We start from the raw sequence: 21,536 nt of genomic DNA, 5'->3' as shown, positions 1-21,536 counted from the left end.
TATACCTGTGTGAGGGCAAATCAGATCTAGTGAGAGATCTGCCTGAGTAAGGACCTCAAGATTTGGCCACTAGTGTGTCTGTTGAGGGGGAAGGAGGGAAGGCTGTTTATACTGCCAGACGTTTGGAAAAAATGGAACAAATGTAGTCAAGTTGAACATGAATATTTATTTGTAATAAAAACAAATTTCCAGCATAAAACAATTATAATGTACAGAGTAGATAAACAGGCACTCACATGATCACTCATAAATACATTGGTAAAAGAAGAAATAAATCAACTGAACAGCACTGACAGCTAACCAATGTGGTTAACTCATTAAGTCAATAGAAAAGCAAAATGTCCTTTTCTGCTGTGGCAGTTAAAACACACACGCAACCGAGATGACAGGTCAACAGGTAATTTGGTCTGCCCCATTCAAGAGGAAACACAAAGGTACTCTCAGATAAGAGCTCTTCACATTTATGTCAGGCTAAAATTGTATCTGGTCCACCATGTTGGATGATAAAGGCAATGTCAAATCTACGCAGCTCCTCACATGCCCATCCTTATACTCTGAATGATCTGAAAGATAGCTGAAACAAGGCAAAAAGAGAGGCTGTTCAAATGCTGGTTAACTTTCCTGAAATTCAATCCTGTACTCTGATACTGCTGCTTTAACCAGCTGAATGGCTCGTGTTCTCACATGCATGATTAGATGTTATCTAGCAAATGCTTCGATCAGTGGACTTCTTTTGAGTAGGGGCCTACTCCCCCCACGGATGCAGAAAGGATTATGCAGGTACCGTCTAGGAATGCTAATGGAAGTACCATGCGTAAATCCTCCGGCGCGGATGAGGGATTAGACCCCTTCGACTAGAGTGTGTGCAGTGGCGCTGCCAGGCACAGCTGCGTACACTTAACAAGTCGGTGGGTCTCTTTCTTGGGAACAATCACTTCTTGTTACAGGCTGTTTATAAAACGGCTCCTTATAAGTAGGTAGACCAGTCACAGGAATACAACCTCTCACAAATCTGGCCTACTTTAATTATTGCTAAAGCTGATTTGTAGGGTTGGGCCATCTAAACTCCTGTATTATTCCATACCGGGGGCTCAATCCTGCAAAAATCCACTCATGTGAGGAGCTGCATGGAAGTTGATGGGATGATTTTGGGGAGTAAGGTTTTGCCAGATGGGGCACTGTCATCTCAAGCCTGCAAACAGATCAGTTCCAGTGGACCCATGCAGAGCCCCCCCGTACGTGTGTCTACCCACAAAGACTCACAGGACTGGGGCCTATGTTTGCAGCCCACAAACAAGAGCAGTGTTGACTACTGTTTACTAGCTGTTAGGTATGCAAATCTCAAATCAGAAGATAGTCTTCAAAATGGGACATTTCACCAGAACTGGCTAAATGGAAATGAGGCACCTGGCATTGGCCATTGTTGGAAGACAGGATACTGGGCTAGATGGATCTTTGGTCTGACCCAGTATGGCCATTCTTACGAGGCCGATTCTGCCATCACTGTTGAAACAGAAATCTCCATTGGTATCAAAATTGATGGCACAAACTGGTGGTATGCCTCCACAGAGAAAAAGACCTGAGCATTGAGTAACTGTATTTCCTGTCCTTTAGTATAGTTAATACACGAATTACTAAGGACTTGATTCTGCAGACCTCATGCAAGCAAAACTCCCACTGATTTCACGGGACGTTCAATACCTTGAGAGGCTGCAGGATCGAGCCTTAGTTCTTAATTATACAAACATGACATAAATTCTCTTTATCTGTACCATCACTGCCTCCTAATCCCCCAGCTCTGGAACGGCATCCGTCTGCTGGAACCAGTGAGCGCAAGTGCAGGAGTCAGGCTGTGCTGACACAGCTGCAGATGCTGAGCACGTCCCATGAAAAGACACGTGCCCTGGAATTGTATTTAGCCTCCCTCGTCTGTTGCCCTTTTAGAGCTTTGAGGTGTGTGTTTGGAAAACTTAAGAAAAATTGAGAAAAACTTGTTTTCTTTTAAACCAAGAAGGTAGAAGGCATAAGATTGGGAAGCGTCACTTTGATTGCTGAGCTGCAGTAATCTATGCCGAGTCTCTGCCCTCATCCTGCAGACACTTGAGAAGTTCCACTGAAGTCCAATGAGGGCATGGCTACATAGTAGCTGGGACGGTGCTTCCCAGTGGGGCTAGCCAGACACGCATTCGCTCTGCTTGAGCTAGTACTCTATAAATAATAGTGTGGCCACAGCAGCCCAGGAGGCGGCTCCGGCCAGCCACTCATGTAAGTACCCAAGGGGCTGGGCAAGCAGCCCAAGCTGCCACCACAGCCACACTGCTATTTTTAGTGTGCTAGCTTGAGCTGTGCTAGCAGGTGTCTGTCTACCCACCCTGGGAAGCACGTTTCCAGCTGGTTTACAGACGTACTCCATGGTTAAGGACTCCCTCTACAAGGGTTTGCAGAGTTGGACCTTCATTTTGGACACAAGGCCAAACCCATTTTATTTTTAGAGGAATACTTAAAATAATGGCCAACTTCAGGGGCCAGATGTTCTGCTGGTGTATGTAAGTCACGGAAGTGATGCCAAATTCCAGCAAGCCCTCGAACTCTCTTATCTGTCTATCATAGAGCTTTTTACTGCCACTTATCACTCTGTTATCTGAGCACCTTCAGTGGAAAATCAATAGCAAAGCCCACAGTGGATTTCATGGAGCTTCTGGCGGTTCTTTTGGGTGGAAACTCTGCTTGGGGTAGGGTTTGTGGTTTTGATTTTGTAGGTGTTTTTAATACATGATTTTGTTTTTTTTTCGTATTTTGTTCTGTAAGTGCTTTTATCATTCACTTCTCTGAGGTTTATTTTTCTTGCTTAAATAAACAGGATTTCTCAGTCGAATGGGATTTGCCTTGCAGTCCAGCCTCTTGCAATATTATACTAAATTGAATCACATGGAGCAGCAAAACTAGTGAAAATCACCTGCTTCTGTCACCCTGTCAGGCCCAGTTTGCCTGACCCATTGTACTGTAGAAAGCTACTGTTTTTGCAACAGGGTCTGTAAAAACCAAACTCCACGGAGCATTTAGCTCTGCCTGTAAACCAGTGAGTGAATCTGTTTAATAACATCTGACTCCAAAGTGCAGCAAGGAACAGGAAGACGGTGGAGTTGCTGAGGAAGTTCAAAGAGAGAGAGAGTGAGAGAAAGGAAGTGGGGAGTCTAGACTCTGAGAAGTTAATAACTTAATGGTGGGAGAGCAGAGCTGAGAGAATAACAGTGCCAGTGAGTGTATGGCTGAGTAAGAGAAACGGGGGAGACAGAAAGGAAGGCACTAAAAGGAGACAATATTCAGCATGACATTAGAGCCCAGAAAGGAGGCCTGTTAGTAACTAACAGATCCAAAGGATTATTAATAAGCGGAGTAAGTTCTAGTGGTTGCATAGCAGCATCTCAAGTATTAAAAATACAAGGATGGCTTAGTAGGCATGAAGCAGGGGCGTTAAAATGGTCTTGAGGTCCTGGGTGCTCTGACATTGTGACAGTGCCACTGCTTTGTGTTGGGAGACCAAAGGTGGCATTTGTAATTGTGCGTCTAGTCAGGGGACTTCAAAAGGATTTGAGGATCCTCAGCACCTTGTTGGATTCAATCCCCAACTCTAAAAGGCAGAAACCTTTCCCTACATGTTCATGCTGCAAACCTTGCAGAAATAAGGAAGCTGGCAGTATAAAATGTGTTGCAGTTGGAACAGGCAGCAGGGTAGAGGAAAGACAAACATAAAAACCCATCTAGACTGAAGAGCTGGACACAGGAAGATGTGAAATTGAAGGAAGCGTGTATAGGAAATGAAAAGGAGGGCGAGTTGAGTAGGTCCAAGCTAGCCACAGAGGAGCATAAAAGGAACAAACCAGCAAAATGAAATTGTGTTAGCTCTAGGGAGGAAGAGAATTGGTCACAAGGAATAAAGAATCTAGAAATACAATCAGAAAAGTGAGGGGTCAAAGAGAGAGGGGAGAAGGACCAGTGAAAACAAGTCAGCTCTCTAACCTGGAAAGCTTCATTTATCTTGTGTTGGAATAAATAACTATGGGTGCTCAGTTTTCAATTCGTTATCATGAAAATGGGACAACCTCCTATAGGATTCAGGGAAATTATTAGAGACAATTGCTGGAGATGCCAGGAGCAGAGAGTAACAAAGAGTTGGTGCTAGAGTGCCGGATGGAGCAAAATATCTATAACCGTGGACACAATGCCCCTGACGATCCTAAAAGAAGTTGCAAAGGAAATCTTGCAAGCTCTCAATCTCTTCAGTAAACGCTTGTAGGTCAGGAGAGGTGCCTGTAAAAAGGGCAAAGGGAGTAGGAAGTAACAAGAAGAATATGCACTGGCCAATTAGCTTGACAGTTGTTCTAGGCAAACTCTCTGAACATACAAAATAAGAGTCAATGTAAACATTTGGGAGAAAGACACCTCTACACCAACATGGGTTTGTTAAAATAGATCACTCCACACAATTACCTTTCTTTGCTCTCTTTACTGATTTAGTTAATAAATGGATGGATTTACCAAACAACTCCAGTTCAGGTAAATTCACTTATATCCCCCAGTGATGTACAGATCCTGTACCACGACATTAGAATCTCAGCTGGCCTTGGAAACCAGACAGCTTTCACAACAATAATACTTCATGCTCATATGGTTACTTTCATTCTAGGGTCTCAAAGCACTTTGCAATCCTTAATTAATGTTACCTCACATTGCCTCGGAGTGGTGAGCGTTATATCCTTTATACAGATGAGTGAACATAGGCGCACTAAGGTTAAGTGAATTGCCCAAGTTTAGACAGTGAATCAGTGGCAGAGGTGAAAATGGTACCTTGGCTTTTGGGTGTCTGGGACCTTCATATTAATAAGATTTTTTTTATATCAGTATATTTTAATTCTACTATAGTGACTAATAGCAAGAAGATACAAATACCAAATTGTGGATTAGAAATGGACTGAGGATCTGAGGAGCAAAGATATAGTAAACGGCAAGTTCTCTGTATGTGGTGTCACAGACACATACTAGGGCCCAGATTATTTAATACATTAATTAGTAATCTAAAGGAAGATGTAAATTCAACCGTGCTCAAACTGTTGACAATCTCAACCTTGCAGGATGAGCCAGTTACACAAAAGGATAAGAATCATTTTGTAGAGTGGGCTGCATGCAATGAGATGAAATCAAATACGAAAGCCATTCACCTAGGAAGAGGAAGTAAGCAGCACTGATACAAACTGGAGGACAGCTATCTGGGAAACAGGATGTCTGCAAAGACCAAGGGGTGATAGTAATATAGCAAGCGAAATATTAGGTTCAAGTGCAACACCACTGCAAAACAAGCAAATGGAACAGAAACCATTGCTGGTCTCAGATACATAAATAGGCTCACACGTATAAACTAGAGAGATAATAGGGCCAGACCATGTAGCAGACCTGAAATATTGTGTTTCTTTCCAGTCTTCAACATTTAGGAAGTATATACAAACACAACACAAAGGACACAAGGATCAGGTTTATAACCTATGGGGGGAGAGAGAGGGAACTAAATGGGCATGTTCTAGAAAAGAGAAGACTAGGGGAGGGCTGGGAGAAAACATGATCACAGTTTATAAATACCTTCAAGGTAATAACAGAAATGAAGAAAGGGAATTATTCCATTCTCAGAAGATGGTAGATAAGGAGCAATGGTCTGAAGCTAAGAAAGGAAAAAAGTTCAGGTTAGACATTAAGAAAAAGTTCTCAACAGTAACAGCCGTTGGGTGGAGGCTACCAATGGAGGTGACTGGATAGTGGATAAGACATTTGCAGGAATTAAGTGGAGACTAGTCCTGCAAAATGTAGGAATCACACTACACGATCCAAGTGGTCTTCTCTGGCTTTAACATCTGTAAATCTTAGCTATATAAGCTAGGAATTCCCTTCCTCATGCAGCAATAACTCTGAAAAACCTTTTCCAAAATGACACCCTCTCAAAACTGAGGTCCACATTGCAAATGGAATGGTAGCCGTGCATGAACTTCATCCAGTGGCACAATCTGGCCTTTGATTTGCATGGTGCAAAGAGATGTGCGATGGGGGCAGGTACCATGTTGTTTGTTACGTGGTTGTACAGTGCCTGGCACCCTGGGGATGGGGCCCACAAAGCAAATAATAATTAAAAGGGTTACAGCAAAAGCTGTGTGCGATTGTAATAGCCTAGAAGAACAGCCCTGAAAATGTTTGTGGAAAAAGGAGCATTTGTCTAATGGATTCACTACTGAAAGGACAAACATAGCCATAGCCAATACATTACTGAAGACTAAAGTCTGATCAAGCTCTAAAAATGACAAAGATAAACATCTAAGCCACATTATTACGATGTCTCTTCAGATAATGAAACCAGTTCAGTGGTTCTCACTCAGGCAAAACTCCCATTTCAGTCAGTGATTGGTTAGCATGAGTAAAGAATGCAGGGTTGGATTCCAGATCACAAAATGTTCGTTCTTGGCAATCAACTGGATGTACTCTCCGTCATCACCAGCATATTTATTTATCTTCTCTGCATCTCCCATGTTCAGCTGTTTAACCTACTAATTTTTAGAAAATAAAACTAAGATTTTGATTGTTTTATTGACTTATTTTCAATTAATTTAAAAAAAAAATTACTCGTTTTTTGTCACTTTTCTTAGAGTTTGTGTTGTTGTGAAGTCTGGGGTAGGGGCTGCATGTGTGCTGTTTGGCCATCACTGCCGAGTACAGTGGAGCCCTCCCCCGCAACAGAAATAATAACTAACTAGGGAGCTGCACTTTGACCCTGCTCTTTCTTTCTGCCAGAGCACGTTTGAAACCACTTGATGTCTTGTCATGGGAAGGAACTATTATTTCTTGAGACACTGACATCACAACTGATGTGTCTAAAAAGCATCGTCGTCTTTATTCTTAGTTAGAGGCCACGTAAGGGAATAAATAAACATGAAAGTTCACAGGACACCAAAGACATGTAATGGAGTTGGGAGCTGCAGGCTAGCTGAAGGCCTGAGAGTTTGCAGCAGTCTAATGCTATGCTCTACATGATTATTAGCTTTAGCAATACATAACTACAGGGACAACCCTTATTCACCAAAAACTCCCAACTGACTTTGGTGAGAGGGAGAGATTTGAGTGCATAAGGAATGAGGCATCAGAAGAACACATCTAGCTGCAATGGGCCGTGGTGGATTTACCATAACTACCATTTGTTTTTGGGGGGAGTTGAAATCCTGCTTTAAGACTAGGTGAAAAAACAGGAACAGAAAGTTCTCAAAAATGGCATTCATTAAGTCAGACATCAACACAAAGGCCACTGCATTGCATTTCTGAAAGCAATGCAATACTAATGGACTAATCATTACTCCAGGGTGGGTCTACCTATGACCCGTTCCATATTGGGGCTCTTAAAAAAATTTCTATCAAACACACGTCAATTCTTGTGAACGATCTTAGATTGACAACCTGGGGAACGAAACTCCTCTGGGTACAAAAGCAAAGGAAGTGGAATCATATGCTCCCGCACACTACTGAGTCTTAACTTGGCTCTGGAAGGTAGTTAAATCTCTCCCATTCAGTGACCTCTTTTCTGACTCTGCCAATAAGTGTGCCACCTGCAGCCAAATTATAATGCAGATTTTGTGATTTGGACACCTGTCTGCTAGGAACTGGACTGCTATAAAGAACTCATTTTGTTTGGGCCACTGAATATATTTCGCATTCATCACATGGTAACACTATTACCATCCCAGCCCAGGTTCAAACCTGCAGCCTAAAGGTGAAAGAAAAATGAATAGGACATGGAACCTGAGCCATCCAGTCCCACATAGAAACGAAACTCCAGTTTTAGACTGAAAGTGGAAAAAACTTTCCTCTTAAGATGCATTTGTTATAAGCAAGACTATATGATTATCATTCATTGCTTAAGATTTGAGAGGAAAAATATATTAAACCACTTGCAATCTCCAGAAACTTTTCCTAAATGCTCATGTAAGTTTCTCTGGGACAGACCCAGAGCCGCACTGTATGCTAAGCATCAAATTCTATTCATGAATACACACACAGAGGTTCCCATTGGCTGCAGTGGAAGTTGTGTGCATGCGTCCTGGGTCAGAATTTTGTCCACAAACTTTTAGGGTATGATCTCACTCCCATTGAAGTAAATGGGAACCATGCCACTGACTTCAGTGGGAGCTGGATCAGGCTCTTAAATGCTTTTCTACTGTCAGCTCAACTCCCTCCCCCGCCCCTTCTTTATCTATTCTCAGTGGTGTGTTCATACCTGATCCACAGACAACAAAAACAAACAGTGCCAGTAGCCATGGTCCTACAGGATATTTCTCCTCTTGGGGCCTCTAAAATGTGGGGGGAAAAGAAGATTTCAGTTTGTTACCAGTTTAACCAATTGTCTTGGTAGCTCATTTAAAAATAGAGGCAGAAAATCAAGATAAAGAACTGGCGTGGTTTTAGCTTCAAACCTCAAACAGTGAACATACTCAAAAGGTCCAACGTAAAACAGTTTACTCCACTGTCATAACTGCTTCACAGGAATGCTAAGAAGCTGAAAGGAAAAGCTGAAGCACAATACGCTAACGGAAGAGTAATAGAGGATAATTGTATTTACAGTAGATCAGACAGCTTAATTCAACAATATTGAAATCTCCCATTTACCCCCCTTTAAATAGAATAATGCCTCTCACAGATTCTCTGCAGATCAGTTGGCATGAATTTCTCTAGGGAAAGGTACAGTGAGTTTTATTCCTCAATGTTTGCTTATCTATTTCTGTCCTCTCCCCTCCCACAGTTGGACTGTTTAGTAGTCTCCCTTGTTGTATCTATATTTTAAGTTCTTTGAGACAGAAAACATGTTCTTAGGTATCTTCTGAGATACCTAATAGATGTAGGATACTTGAAAAATAATTATGTTCCCTGACTGGGTTGTCACTTTAGAACAAAATATATATCCTACAGACACTTCTCATCCACTGGGAGAGGAAATTGTTAAAAACAATATCAAAGGACACTCATTTATTTATTTTATTTTGGTCAGCATGTGCCAAAAATATCCTTAAGTTAAATATACATTTGATAAACAGTCAGAACTGTTTAACTGTATCTGAAGAAGTGAGTTTTTTACCCATGAAAGCTTATGCCCAAATAAATCTGTTAGTCTTTAAGGTGCCACCGAACTCCTTGTTGTTTTTGTGGATACAGACTAACATGGCTACCCCGATACCAGTCGGAGCTCTAGTCAGTTTATTTTAAGGATGCCTGCCTGCCTGACTGAATGTTCTAACAGGTCACTTGGAAGGGGAGAGGAAGGAAGGAAGAAGGTTGATGGTCTTCTATGGCCATTTTGAACTGCTGACTTCTGTTTTGATGTATGATTATTGTTTGGAGCCTAGAGCACTAGATAGAGGCTTTTATAACTAAGAATAAATACAAACGTGTTAACTGTAAGATACCAAGGACCACACAGAGGGAAGAGGTGGATAGATGGACTTAGAAGCTTCTTACCAACCAAGACATGAGCAGATGGTTATATGATGACATGAGATACTATGGACATAATCAATGGAAGTAGATGATTCACATAGCACTAAGATCAGGACTGGGCAGGGCAAGTAAAGGAGGAATTGATAGTCATATCTGGGTTCAAGCTGTGGAATTGTGCATACAGGAAGGATGGTTGTGTGATGCTCGCGGTCACTGGAGATCTGGTTCAATTCCAAGCTTTGACACTGACATCTTGGGTGACTTTGGGTAAGTCACTTAATTTCACTGTGCCTTAGTTCTCCATCTGCAAAATGGTGACAATAATACTTGCTTTCTCCCAACCATTGTCAGTTTAGACTGTAAGTATTTTGGCACAAAGACTGTCTATTACTATGTGTTTCTACAGTGCCTAGCTCAAAGGGACCCTGGTCTTGGTTGAGGCCCCTAGGGGGTACTATGCTACAAATATGAATAATAATGGGTCTGCAGTCCTGATCCAAAACAGCTTGATTTCTAGAAAGCTAGAGCTGCTGCTACTATCCAATTCTAGAAGCGCTGCATGGAAGAAGTGCCAAGTGAGTGGAGGCTGAAGGCAGAAGAGTGGCCAATGGAAGGAGAATGGCAAAAGATGGGGTGAGAGGAGAGAAGTAAGCAGACTGGGAGGGAGAAGGGGGGGAAAAAAAAGAGAGAAGGAAGGGAAAGGATTGCAAAAAGGTCAGAAACAAAGAAGAGTGAGAGGAGAAAAACCAAAGGGATGACAGAAAAGAGGAAGGTAGCATTATCCAGTGTGTAGGGCACCAGACTGCACATCAGAAGACTTGGGTTCTATCCCTGGTTCTTCTACTGACATGCCCTCTTAACGTGGCTGTGTCATACCACCTCTCGGTGTCTCCGTTTCCCACATCTATTTAAATAATGCTGCTAATGCTTTTTAAAGCACTTCAAAATCTCTGGGCAAAAAGTGCTACATATGGGCTTAATTCTCCATCATTCATCAGTGGGATTTTTTCCATTGACTTGAATGGGGCGCAGGATCAAACCCTAAGTGCTCCGTATTATCAGAAACAGGAGAGGCATCGAAATAATAAAAGAAAGTCACAATTTGTTTCACCAGAGATAAGGTCTGTTGTTAGTCACAGACACTTCATTCAGAGAAGCTGCTTCACGCATCAGTGAGTGGTAGGAACAATAGAAAAAAGCAGTCACGTGACTTGTGGTAAAGAAAAAACAAAGGCATGTCCCTTACTTTTGGCCATTGGCAGGGCACTGCCCCACAGCATAGCATTTTTAAATCAACCTTAAAACATTTTAATTTAAAATACATTTATTTTTTTAAAAATAACTCGACCTGTTGTGTTAAGGATTTGAAAACATCAGCAGTTTTAATGTATTTTTAAAGAGCATTTCAGGTTACCTTTAAGGTGATTCAACCAGGTTAATGCTAGATTACAGCCAAATCTAATTGAATAGAAATCCCATTTTCTAGGCTAGTTCAGTAACTCAGGAGTCTGGGATGGGGGAGTTTTAGGAGATTAGCGTAGACCAAGCCCAAATCAGACTTATTTCAGTATAACTACGATGCTCAAAGGTGTAGAAAATCTACACCTCTGAGCGACACAGTTATACCAACCTAACCCCTGGTGTAGACAGTGAGCACTATGTTGACAGGAGGGCTACTCCCATTGACATAGTTACTGCCTCTCGGGGAGGTGGAGTACCTACGCCAATGGGAGAAGTTCTAGGTAGCATCTTCACTAAGCCCCACCGTGGCGCCGTTGCAGCCTTACAGTTTACACTTACAGGTGTAGACAAGAACTACGTGTCGAGAGCTTCTTGGCAAAGCAAAAATCCCAGCTATGAATTTCCAGCAGTTCCCTGACATTATACTAACAGGCTTCTCTTTGAAACAGTTCACTCGTGGTGTGGAGGAGAGCTCTGAAAGGATAGTGAGCTATTAATAAACACTCAAGGTTTTGTGGGTGGAATTAGAATAGCAAGATCTCTAAACAACTTTGAGGAAAGGGGAGCTAGAGCTCAAATGAAAATCTCTCCCATTAACCAGCTTTCTAAGAGCACTTTTGAACATTCTGAATTTAAGCAACTGAAATGTCAGTAGCTCAGCCCAGTCCACTGCTAATAACAAAATGCATGCATCTGAGCACAGTTAAGCCCTTCGATTTTCTATCTCAGCGTATACAACTGGAGCATAAGTGCCACCTTTATTTAAAGTAATACGCAAGATTTCGTTAGCTGGAAGGCTATTGCCTCATCAGGTGTGAGGGCTGTTGTCCCAGCTGAGCTGCCAGCGCAGTAAGGGCTCCATTTTATTCCCACTGTACCTGAGGGCAGAAGTGAGCCCTAAAAGATGAAATGGGATCACATCTGAGTTATCTCTTTTGTATTGACATAGGCTTTGTATTGATGAGGAAAAGTGGTCAAGTTTAGGTTGCACTTAGCTAACCTGTACTAAACTGATCTAAACTCAATTACTTTTCCTCATCAAGACGAAGCCATAAAGACCAACTAGCCAAACAGCTCATTCATATAAAATAGCAAAGAAAAAAGAGATACAGAGGCCTAAAAGACTTTCACCTACGAAAACACATTTTACGATTAGTAAAGTCAAATAAACTGTTATGTTTTAATCTCTTAAAAAACAGATGCCACAGGAAATAAAACACAATAACTCCCACTAGTGCTGTCCCTGTTAGAGAGCTAGAACCCTTTCAGAGTACACCTCCATGTGTGTGCACTTCCAACAGCTGTAATGTTGCAGCAGCCAGCCCTGCTGGATACTGTTGCATGTTAGTCCCCCTCGATGGGGATGGATGTGTTGTGTGTGCTGCATTCTCTCTTCTCAAGTGGCTGGTGTATGTGTGTGTTTTTCTTTGTGTTACAGACTCCCCCCCTTCTGGGTGTTTAGATGGAAGGTGTGTGTGTGTCAGTCTCTTCCTCACCTGGTGAACGATTTTGCTGTGTTTTCCATGAGACACTGACACTTTCAGTCATCGAGGTGTGACATTTCCTCCAGTCTGCCTCAGCTTGGGACAGGAGCCCCTGATTTAACCATCTGATTGTTCTACACCCCTAGTTTGGCTGGAGCGTTTACTCCCGTCAGCAGTACAAGAAGGATCATCCTCTGTTCCCCACCCCGGGGCTCCTGTAGCCTGTTAACCCTTTAGCTCACGATTCCCACACCTCCTACGTGTTGAGCCGAGGAATGGACAGAGAGAAGCCTTGCCTCCTCGCAATCCCCTCTGCCCCCTCCTCCCATGTCACCTTACCAGGGTTTTGGCTACGTTCCCTCTCTGTGTGATGTTTTTGCTGTGCTTTTCGTTAGCCATCCGGATCCGCTGTTTGGCCACCATCGCTCTGGGGTGGAGATTTAGGGAGCTCAGAAATTCCGGAGGCCACCTGGCTTCTGGGTCTGGTTTGTGACGAGCCAACAGAACACCCCCTTAAAGAACACCCCCCTGACTTGGAGCAAGCGGGGCTGCTGCTGCCCTGAGACCCGGTGCTGGCTCCTCAGTACCCCCAGCCGGCTGCAGACTGAGGAGAGGGTGGCTGGCAGGATGGATGGACGGAAGTAATCTCTCATCTCAGGAAACCCTCTCCTGCTTCCTCCTACCCTTCCGGTCCCCCTGCTGCCTAAACACAGGCGGCAACTACTAGGGCTGCCTGCAGCCTCCGCTTTCCCCTGGCTGCGAACGCGCATCCCGCTTGCACTATGCGGGGCAGGGAGCTGCCAGGGCTCGAGTCGCGCATCTGCCCAAAGTTCTGGCTCAGCGTTCCATCCATGGAGCGCTGCAACACACAAGGTTCTGCGGGAGGGGGCTGCCAAGCGCTGATTGGTGGTTTGAGAGGGAGGGGTGGAGCGAGCGTTCTAACGCGTAGCCCAGGGTGGGCGTGTCCTGCGGCTGCGATAGTGGAGGATGGTGGAGCGCAGTTGCGGTCAGATCTGTTTTCCCCTTCAGCTAAGTCAGTAACAACCTTGTAGGTGGTGCCCTAATTCTGCCCTCACTTGCCCTCCGAATTTGCTCCTGCCAACATTGGGATAAAAAGTGTGTAGGGATGGGGACCAGGATGAAAACATGAACATAAGAATGGCCATACTGGGTCAGACCAAAGGTCCATCTAGCCCAGTATTTTGTCTGCCGACAGTGGCCAATACCAGGTGCCCCAGAAAGAATGAACAGAACAGGTAATCATCAAGTGATCCATCCCGTCACCCATTCCCAGCTTCTGGCAAAGAGAGGCTAGGGACACTATGGGGGAAGGGAACAGCAGCAAAGTCTAAAGTGTGGAGATGGGCCCAGAGGGGACAAAAATTTGGGGAGAGGGGAATGGGGAAACATGGGTCTTGTACTCACAAGCACCTTTCCTCCTATTTTGCCCTATTTCCTCCTACACATGCCTGCTACTAGGGCTGTGATGTATCTAGTATCTATCTAGCCAAAACTGAGATATGCCGTCTCTTCTCTACCAGAAAAGATACAAACAGCTGTCCACTAGAGCAGGAGTTCTCAACCTTTTTCTTCCTGAGGCCCCCTCAACATGCTATATAACTCCATGGCCCACATGTGCCACAACAGCTGTTTTTTGCTGCATATAAAAGCCAGGGCTGGCATTAGAGCGTAGTAAACAGGGCAATTGCCTGGGGCTCCACACCACAGGGAGTCCCCATGAAGCTACTTTGTTCAGGCTTCAACTTCAACCCGTGGTGATGGGGCTCCAGGCTTCAGACCCCTGTCGTGGGGCTTTGGCTTTCCGCTCTGGGACCCAGTGAATCTAACGCTGGCCCTCTTTGGTGGCCTCCCCGAAGCCTGCTCGTGGCCTTCCCTGGTTGAGAACCACTGCACTAGAGGTATAACTATGTGTGTGTGTGTGGGGGTCATCTCTCAATCATAAGTGTTGCTATATCAGTAACTATTGTCACACAGAGATCCTCTGATCACAGAAGAAAACCAACCAACCAACCCTTAAGTACATTTCAGAGTTGTGTACAGATCTATATTTCTTGTGCTTTATAAAAACAGGGATCAGGCCCTTATTGGTATGTGTGCCCTGCTTCTACCTGTACAGTAGCTTCTGGTTGACACAAACTTTCCATTCAAGGAAGCAAAAATGAAGATTCTTTGTTATCAAGGCTCTTAGAACAGTTCTTTTTTTAACACAATTAGGGTTTTGGCCTTCACAACATCCTCTGAAAAAGAGTTCCCCAGGTTGACTGTGCATTGTGTGAAGAAATACTTCCTTTTCTTTGTTTTAAACCTGCTGCCTATTAATTTCATTTTGTGTGCCCCAGTTCTTGTGTTATGAGGAGTAAATAACACTTCCTTATTTACTTTCTCCACACCAGTCATGATTTTATAGACCTCTTATCATATCCCCCCTTAGTCGTCTCTTTTCCATGCTGAAAAGTCCCAATCTTATTAATCTCTCTTCATATGGAAGCTGTTCCACACCCCTAATCATTTTTGTTGCCCTTTTCTGAACGTTTTCCAATTCCAATATATCTTTTTTGAGATGGGGCAACCAGATCTGCACACAGTATTCAAAATGTGAGTGTAATGTGGATTTATATAGAGGCAACATGGTATTTTCTGTCTTATCTACCCCTTTCCTAATGATTCTCTTTCTTGAGTGGTAACAGCTAATTTAGACCCCATGTATAGTTGGGATTATATTTTTTAATGTGCATTATTTTGTATTTATCAACACTGAATTTAATCTGCCATTTTGTTGCCCAGTTACCCAGTTTTGTGGGACTGACAGTTGGGGCGAAGGGGCTCCAGCTGTTAGCCCCCAGCACTGGGGCTCCGGCTGTGAGCCCCACATACACTGACCCACTTAAGCTGGTGCAAGCGCTCCTGGTGAGGAAACATGCCACTGTGAGAAAGAGGGTAGTGTGGACATGAAAAACTGCAGTATTTACTGTGGTGGCTGTATGTCGACCAAATTTAGGTCAACTTAAGTTTGTAATGTAGACAAGGCCTTAGTGTAACTTGTTTATTTACACTATATATACCAATCCTTGAACAGAGAGGTTACAAACAGCACACAAGCTCCTTCAGGGATCCCAACCCAGAAAGCAATGCCCAGTTCCCAGGAAACAACTCTGCCGGAATTGACTCAAGCTAGAGCAATTAAAGAGAAAACTCTCTTGCTGCTTTCAACAGCTTCCCAGCAAAAGTGACATCATCAAAGTAAGTGCAATACAGTGTTCCTTCAAAGACAGCATGCTACTCGTGTATTAAGAAAAATAATTTGTAAGACTACATATAACAGGTGACTCCTGCCATAATATATGTAGTTAAGAAAAAGTAATAAGTGCATTGCTAAAAGAATTCTACCCTCAGCTGACAAATATATTAACTGATAATGTTTCCTCAATATTGTTGTCTCTTGGAAGAAAATGTTTAGCTACTGAAGTAAAGATTTCAAAGATAATACTTCAGCAAGGCCAGGATTTCAGTCACAAATTCAATATAGCACTGTCTATCTAGGTACACCTCTACCCCAATATAACGCAACCCGATATAACACAAATTCGGATATAATGCGGTAAAGCAGTGCTACGGGGGGCCGGGGGGGGGGGGTGGCTGTGCGCTCCGGCAGATCAAAGCAAGTTCGATATAACGTAGTTTCACCTATAACGCGGTAAGATTTTTTGGCTCCCGAGGACAGCGTTATATCGGGGTAGAGGTGTACATATATAGTTCCCATCACCATAGTATGTGAGTGCCTCACAATCCTTAGTGTATTTATCTTCACAACACCCATGTGAGGTAGAGAAGTGTATCCCTGGGGAATTGAGGCCTAGAGAGACTAAGGCGCAGATTCAAAGGTATTTAGGCCCTAATTTCTGCTGAAATCAGTGGAAGTTAGAATCCTAGAGACCTATGTGGATCTGGGCCTAAGGGACTTACAAGCATGGGCGGCGTGTGAAGCCACTCTTTGGGAAGGCTAGCGCCTGGCCCCTTCCCTCCCCTGCGGGAGCCCCAAGCCCCCACTGCAGCTGGAGGAGTCCTGCCCCAGCTGGCCCGAGTCCTGGGCGGCCTAGCCCCAGAGCACCAGGTGGCCTGAGTGCCTGATGGTCCCAGCCCCAGAGTGCTGGGTGGCCCCAGTGCCAGGCAACCCCAGCCCCAACCGGCTGTCCCAAGCACCGGCCCCAGCCGCCCTGAGTCCCAGCCACTGGCTGGCTCACCTTAGCCCCAGCCCCCGTTTGCTTTGGGGGAGAGGCTAAGCGAGGGCAGGAAGAGGAGCAACCTGGGCTGGGGCCAGGGGGAAGAGCGGGAAGCAAGAGGGGGCCTCTGGATGGAGCATGGGCAGTACTGCGCCTGGCTGTCTGGCCTGCCATACCTGTTGCCCGTCTCCAGGTTCCCCAGGAAGTCTATGGCAGAGCAGAGAATTGAATTCAGGTCTCCCAAATCCCAGCCTAGTAGCCTAACCACTGAGCCATCCTCCTGAATTTTGCCTTGTTTTCCATTAGCTAATGAGTTAACAGCAAAAAGCCTGAGCTCCTACGGCCTGTGTGAGGTATAGAAGTTCTGAGAGCTTCCCCTGGTAGCTGGCTGTAGTGTGACTAGGCAGTTAATTATGTCTGGCCTACAAATTTGGAAATGCCATGTTCAGTTCCCCATCTGACATTACACAAGTATCAACCAGTAATATCTCTGTTTTGCTCTTCAAAGGGTCTACTGCAGTTCCTATTAAAGTCAATGAGAGAGGACCCCACTTGGCAAAGCACTTAAGTGCATGCTTAACTTCAAGCATGTGCATAAATTCCATTGAAGTAAATAGCACTTTGCTGATTCAGGATGGAATTAGAGCACATGCTTAAAGGTAAGCAGGTTTCAGTGCTTTGCCGAATTAGGGCTGAAATGACCATTGACTCTGATGTTATCAGGCTCAGCCCCTGCGCTCGCTGTCACTATGCACTCAAGAAGTGTAACTTGCACCCACACCAAACTGCCCACGACAAGACTGGGGAACCCCTGAGAAGTCCTGATGGTGTATGGTACAGCAGTGTGGTAAGGAATGCTGGAAGAGTGCAGCTCATGAAGGGTAAGGCTAGAATGGCAACAATTCCTTTATCGTTTGGTTTAGTAATTTATTTCTTCCATTTCCCTCCTCTTTCTTTTTCTTTGTGTGTCTGTGTGTGGAGGGGTTGTTAGTTTTGCCAGCTGCAAATGTGCACCAATTCTAATCGGCCAGTTGTTATTGCAGGCTCTGCTTTCATGTGACAGCTTAAAAAAAGCAACTTGAATGCTCTCCTTCTTGTCTTCTCCTCTGTCATCTGACCCACCCCTTATGATCTCTCTCCAGCAAACAGTTTGCCTTGCTTGCATGGTCAGAACTGGAAATAATTTATTGCCACAACCCTTATTTCCATCATTGACTGGGCGCGTTTAATCATGTGGTGGTCTTTGCTCTGTAGTTTCCTCCCCACTCCGCCATATATTCTGCTGATCCAGGGTGCTCTGTTTCTAGTAAAAGAAGAAAACAAGAGACAATCACTGCTTGAATGCTGTCAAACAAATGCCATGTGTGGAGAAAATAAAAAAAGTTTCTGAGCTGTTCAACTGCAAGCTTTAATATGGCTAAGTGTAAATGTGTACCTCTAAGAACAAAGAATGCAGGCCATATTTACAAAAAGGGGGGCTCTATCCTGGGAAGCAGTGACTCCAAAAAAGAGTCGGGGGTCATGGTGGATAATTAGCTGAACGTGAGTTCCCACTGTGATGTTGTAGCCAAAAGAGCTTGTGAGACCCTTGGATGCATAAACAGGGGAATCTTGAGTAGGAGTAGACAGGTTATTTTACCTCAGAATTTGGCACCGACACTGCTGAATACTGTGCCCTGTTCTGGTTTCCACAATTCAAAAAGAATCTTGATAAACTGGAGAGGGTTCAGAGAAGAGACATGAGAATGATTAAAAGATTAGAAAATCCGCCTTATAGTGATAGACTCAAGGCGCTCAATCTATTTAGCTTAAGAAAGAGAAGGTTAAGAGGTGACTTGCTTCCAGTCTATAATTATATAAATGGGGAACAAATATTTAATAATGTGCTCTTCAGTCTAGCAGACAAAGGTATAATACAAGCCAATGGCTGGAATTTGAAGCTAGACAAATTCAGACTGGAAATGAAGCATAAATGTGTAACAGTGAGATTAACTAACCATTGGAACAATTTACCAAGAGTTGTGGTGGATTCTCCATCACTGGCAATTTTTATATCAAGATTAGATGTGTGCTTTGTTTGTTTTTTAAATATACGCTCTAGTTCAAAATGACGTATTTTGGAGACATTCTATGGCCTGTGTTATACAGGAGGTCAGACAATATGATCACAATGGTCCCTTCTGGCCTTGGAATCTATGAATCTTTGAAAGCTTGAGAACATGTGTTTCAAATGTATCCTGGCTCAGGTTCCTATCTCATTTGATACATCACTCAAAACCTCTAAATACAGGAATCGAATCCCGAAGCTCTGAACCTCCCTGTTGAACAAACTGCCAGCCTTTTCCTCTGTTCAGCTGACTGCCTTCCTACTGATTTTCTGATTATGTTTGGTATTGTAAACTCTAATCTTGTTCCAGATTAATAAATAAATAATAATAAAAATAGTAAATTAATAATAAATTAATACAGCCATCACCCTTGCGATTTGGATAATCAGAAGTTGACTACCTTGGCATAGTTTATTGATTTAGATTAGTTTAGCTTAATCAGAATTTCTTTTCAGAAGTGTATTTCAACATTTTCTTTTGCTGGCATAACAAGGGCTGATGCAGATCTCTTAATAGGAAACTGCCTTGAGCAAACGTACTTGATGTCACAGGAAAAGAGACTCAAATGTGTACAGTTTTCTGCCTGCATCTAGTATTTGCATATGCTGCAAAGACAGACATGTAAATAAAGGTTATTTATGTGATGGGGAAAGAATATCAGTGCTGGGATCATAAAGAGGGAAGACAAATATATTAAGCCACCTGTTGCTTGTGGCTTTCTGGTTAGCTAGTCAAGTGAACAGTATGTGTTTGTCCACAGTTGTCTTACTGGTAATATGTTGTTTGGGTCACGTTGTGCTCTTCTGGGAATCCCGTTGACTGAGTGGCATTTCTAGTCATGGCCAAGTAGCACAAGGGCAGTACAATTTATCTGGCCATGTGAATAGGCCAAGTAAATTGCCTGCCCATAGGGGAGCACTAGGTAGAAGACTGGGAGGGATGAAATCCTCCTGCAATGTGGGGGGCTGGGCACAGAACACCTGTGCAATCTCTGCATTGTCCTGATGCAGAGGTGGGCAAACTTTTTGGCTCGAGGGCCACATTGGGGTTGCAAAACTGTATGGATGGCCGGGTAGGGAAGGCAGTGCCTCCCCAAACAGCCTGGCCCCCGCCCCCTATCCGACCCATCCCCCCATCCCCTCCTTGTCTCCTAACCGCCCCCTCCTGGGACCCCCTGCCCCTAACCGCCCCTAGGACCCCACCCCCTATCCAATGCCCCCTGCTCCCAGTCCCCTGACTGCTCTGACCCCTATCCACACCTCCGCCCCTTGACAGGACCCCCCCAGACCCCACGCCTATCCAACCCCCCCAGTCCCCATCCCCTGATCCCTATCCAAACCCCCACCCCCTGACAGGCCCCCCGGGACTCCCACGCTTATCCAACCCCCCCATCCCCCGTCCCCTGACCACCCCCCAGAACCTCCGCCCCATCCAACAGCCCCCTGCTCCCTGTCCCCTGACCGCCCCCGAGACCCCCCGCCCCTTATCCAACACCCCTGCCCCGGCCCCCTTACCATGTCTGGAAGCCGTGCCGCCCGGCCGGTGCCAGACACGTTGCCGCGCTGCTTGGCAGGAGCGCGCAACCCCACCATCCTAGACCACGGGATGCTATTCGAGGAAGGACTGCTAGGCAGAGATGGCGTTCACCTTTCGAGGAGAGGAAAGACCCTGTTCGGACACAGACTGGCTAACCTAGTGAGGAGGGCTTTAAACTAGGTTCGACGGGGACAGGTGAGCAAAGCCCACAGGTAAGTGGGGAACATGGAGACCGGGGAGATGAGTCGGAAACAAGAGGGAGTGTGGGCTATATTGGCAGAGAGAAAGGAGAGTCAGGACAAAACTGGGAGGAAAGATCAAACCAGTATCTTAGATGCCTATATACAAATGCGAGAAGTATGGGGAATAAGCAGGAAGAACTGGAAGTGCTAATAAATAAATACAACTATGACATTGTTGGCATCACTGAAACTTGGTGGGATAATACACATGATTGGAATGTTGGTGTGGATGGGTACAGCTTGCTCAGGAAGGATAGACAGGGGAAAAAGGGAGGAGGTGTTGCCTTATATATTAAAAATGTACACACTTGGACTGAGGTAGAGATGGACATCGGAGACGGAAGTGTTGAGAGTCTCTGGGTTAGGCTTAAAGGGGCAAAAAACAAGGGAGATGTCATGCTAGGCGTCTACTACAGGCCACCTAACCAGGTGGAAGAGGTGGATGAGGCTTTTTTCAAGCAACTAACAAAATCATCCAAAGCCCAAGATTTGGTGGTGATGGGGGACTTCAACTATCCGGATATATGTTGGGAAAATAACACAGCGGGGAACAGACTATCCAACAAATTCTTGGACTGCATTGGAGACAACTTTTTATTTCAGAAGGTTGAAAAAGCTACTAGTGGGGAAGCTGTTCTAGACTTGATTTTAACAAATAGGGAGGAACTCATTGAGAATGTGAAAGTAGAAGGCAGCCTGGGTGAAAGTGATCATGAAATCATAGAGTTTGCAATTCTAAGGAAGGGTAGAAGGGAGAACAGCAAAATAGAGACAATGGATTTCAGGAAGGCAGATTTTGGGAAGCTCAGAGAGCTGATAGGTAAGGTCCCATGGGAATCAAGACTGAGGGGAAAAACAACTGAGGAGAGTTGGCAGTTTTTCAAAGGGACACTATTAAGGGCCCAAAAGCAAGCTATTCCGCTGGTTAGGAAAGATAGAAAATGT

The 21,536-nt window shown here is 44.4% G+C and overlaps 1 protein-coding gene across 4 annotated transcripts; it reads right to left on the bottom strand.

Moving 5' to 3' along the window:
- Positions 1–146: 146 nt before the first annotated feature.
- Positions 147–13,349, bottom strand: SERP2 (stress associated endoplasmic reticulum protein family member 2). Of its 4 annotated transcripts, XR_004644078.1 has the most exons (5): positions 12,804–12,819; positions 8,306–8,378; positions 5,635–5,713; positions 5,408–5,538; positions 147–574 (listed from the first exon to the last, which is right to left on the bottom strand). XR_004644078.1 is itself a non-coding variant. In XM_034758440.1 (3 exons), exons 1-3 carry the CDS (start codon positions 12,885–12,887, stop codon positions 534–536), a joined length of 198 nt encoding a protein of 65 aa, XP_034614331.1. In that variant the 5' UTR covers positions 12,888–13,349; the 3' UTR covers positions 147–533. The 4 variants fall into 4 exon arrangements, 1 of the variants encoding a protein (XP_034614331.1); XR_004644077.1 differs by lacking the exon at positions 5,408–5,538; XM_034758440.1 differs by lacking the exons at positions 5,408–5,538; positions 5,635–5,713 and having other exon boundaries at positions 12,804–13,349.
- Positions 13,350–21,536: the final 8,187 nt, after the last annotated feature.

This window comes from Trachemys scripta, chromosome 1 (genome assembly GCF_013100865.1).
Source record: "Trachemys scripta elegans isolate TJP31775 chromosome 1, CAS_Tse_1.0, whole genome shotgun sequence".
Taxonomy (NCBI): Eukaryota; Metazoa; Chordata; order Testudines; family Emydidae; genus Trachemys; species Trachemys scripta.
The sequence above is the reverse complement of the archived record's forward strand: the minus strand, read 5'-3'. Positions and strand labels throughout refer to the sequence as shown.

Excerpts from the sequence above, each read along its gene's own strand:
- SERP2 (XM_034758440.1), bottom strand. The coding sequence starts at position 12,887 with ATGGTGGCCAAACAGCGGATCCGGATGGCTAACGAAAAGCACAGCAAA. Across the intron at positions 8,379-12,803 it reads GGAACGTAGCCAAAACCCTG|AGGCCCCAAGAGGAGAAATA; the intron begins GTAAGGTGACAT and ends CCCACATTTTAG. Across the intron at positions 575-8,305 it reads TTTTGTTGTCTGTGGATCAG|CTATCTTTCAGATCATTCAG; the intron begins GTATGAACACAC and ends GCCTTGTTTCAG.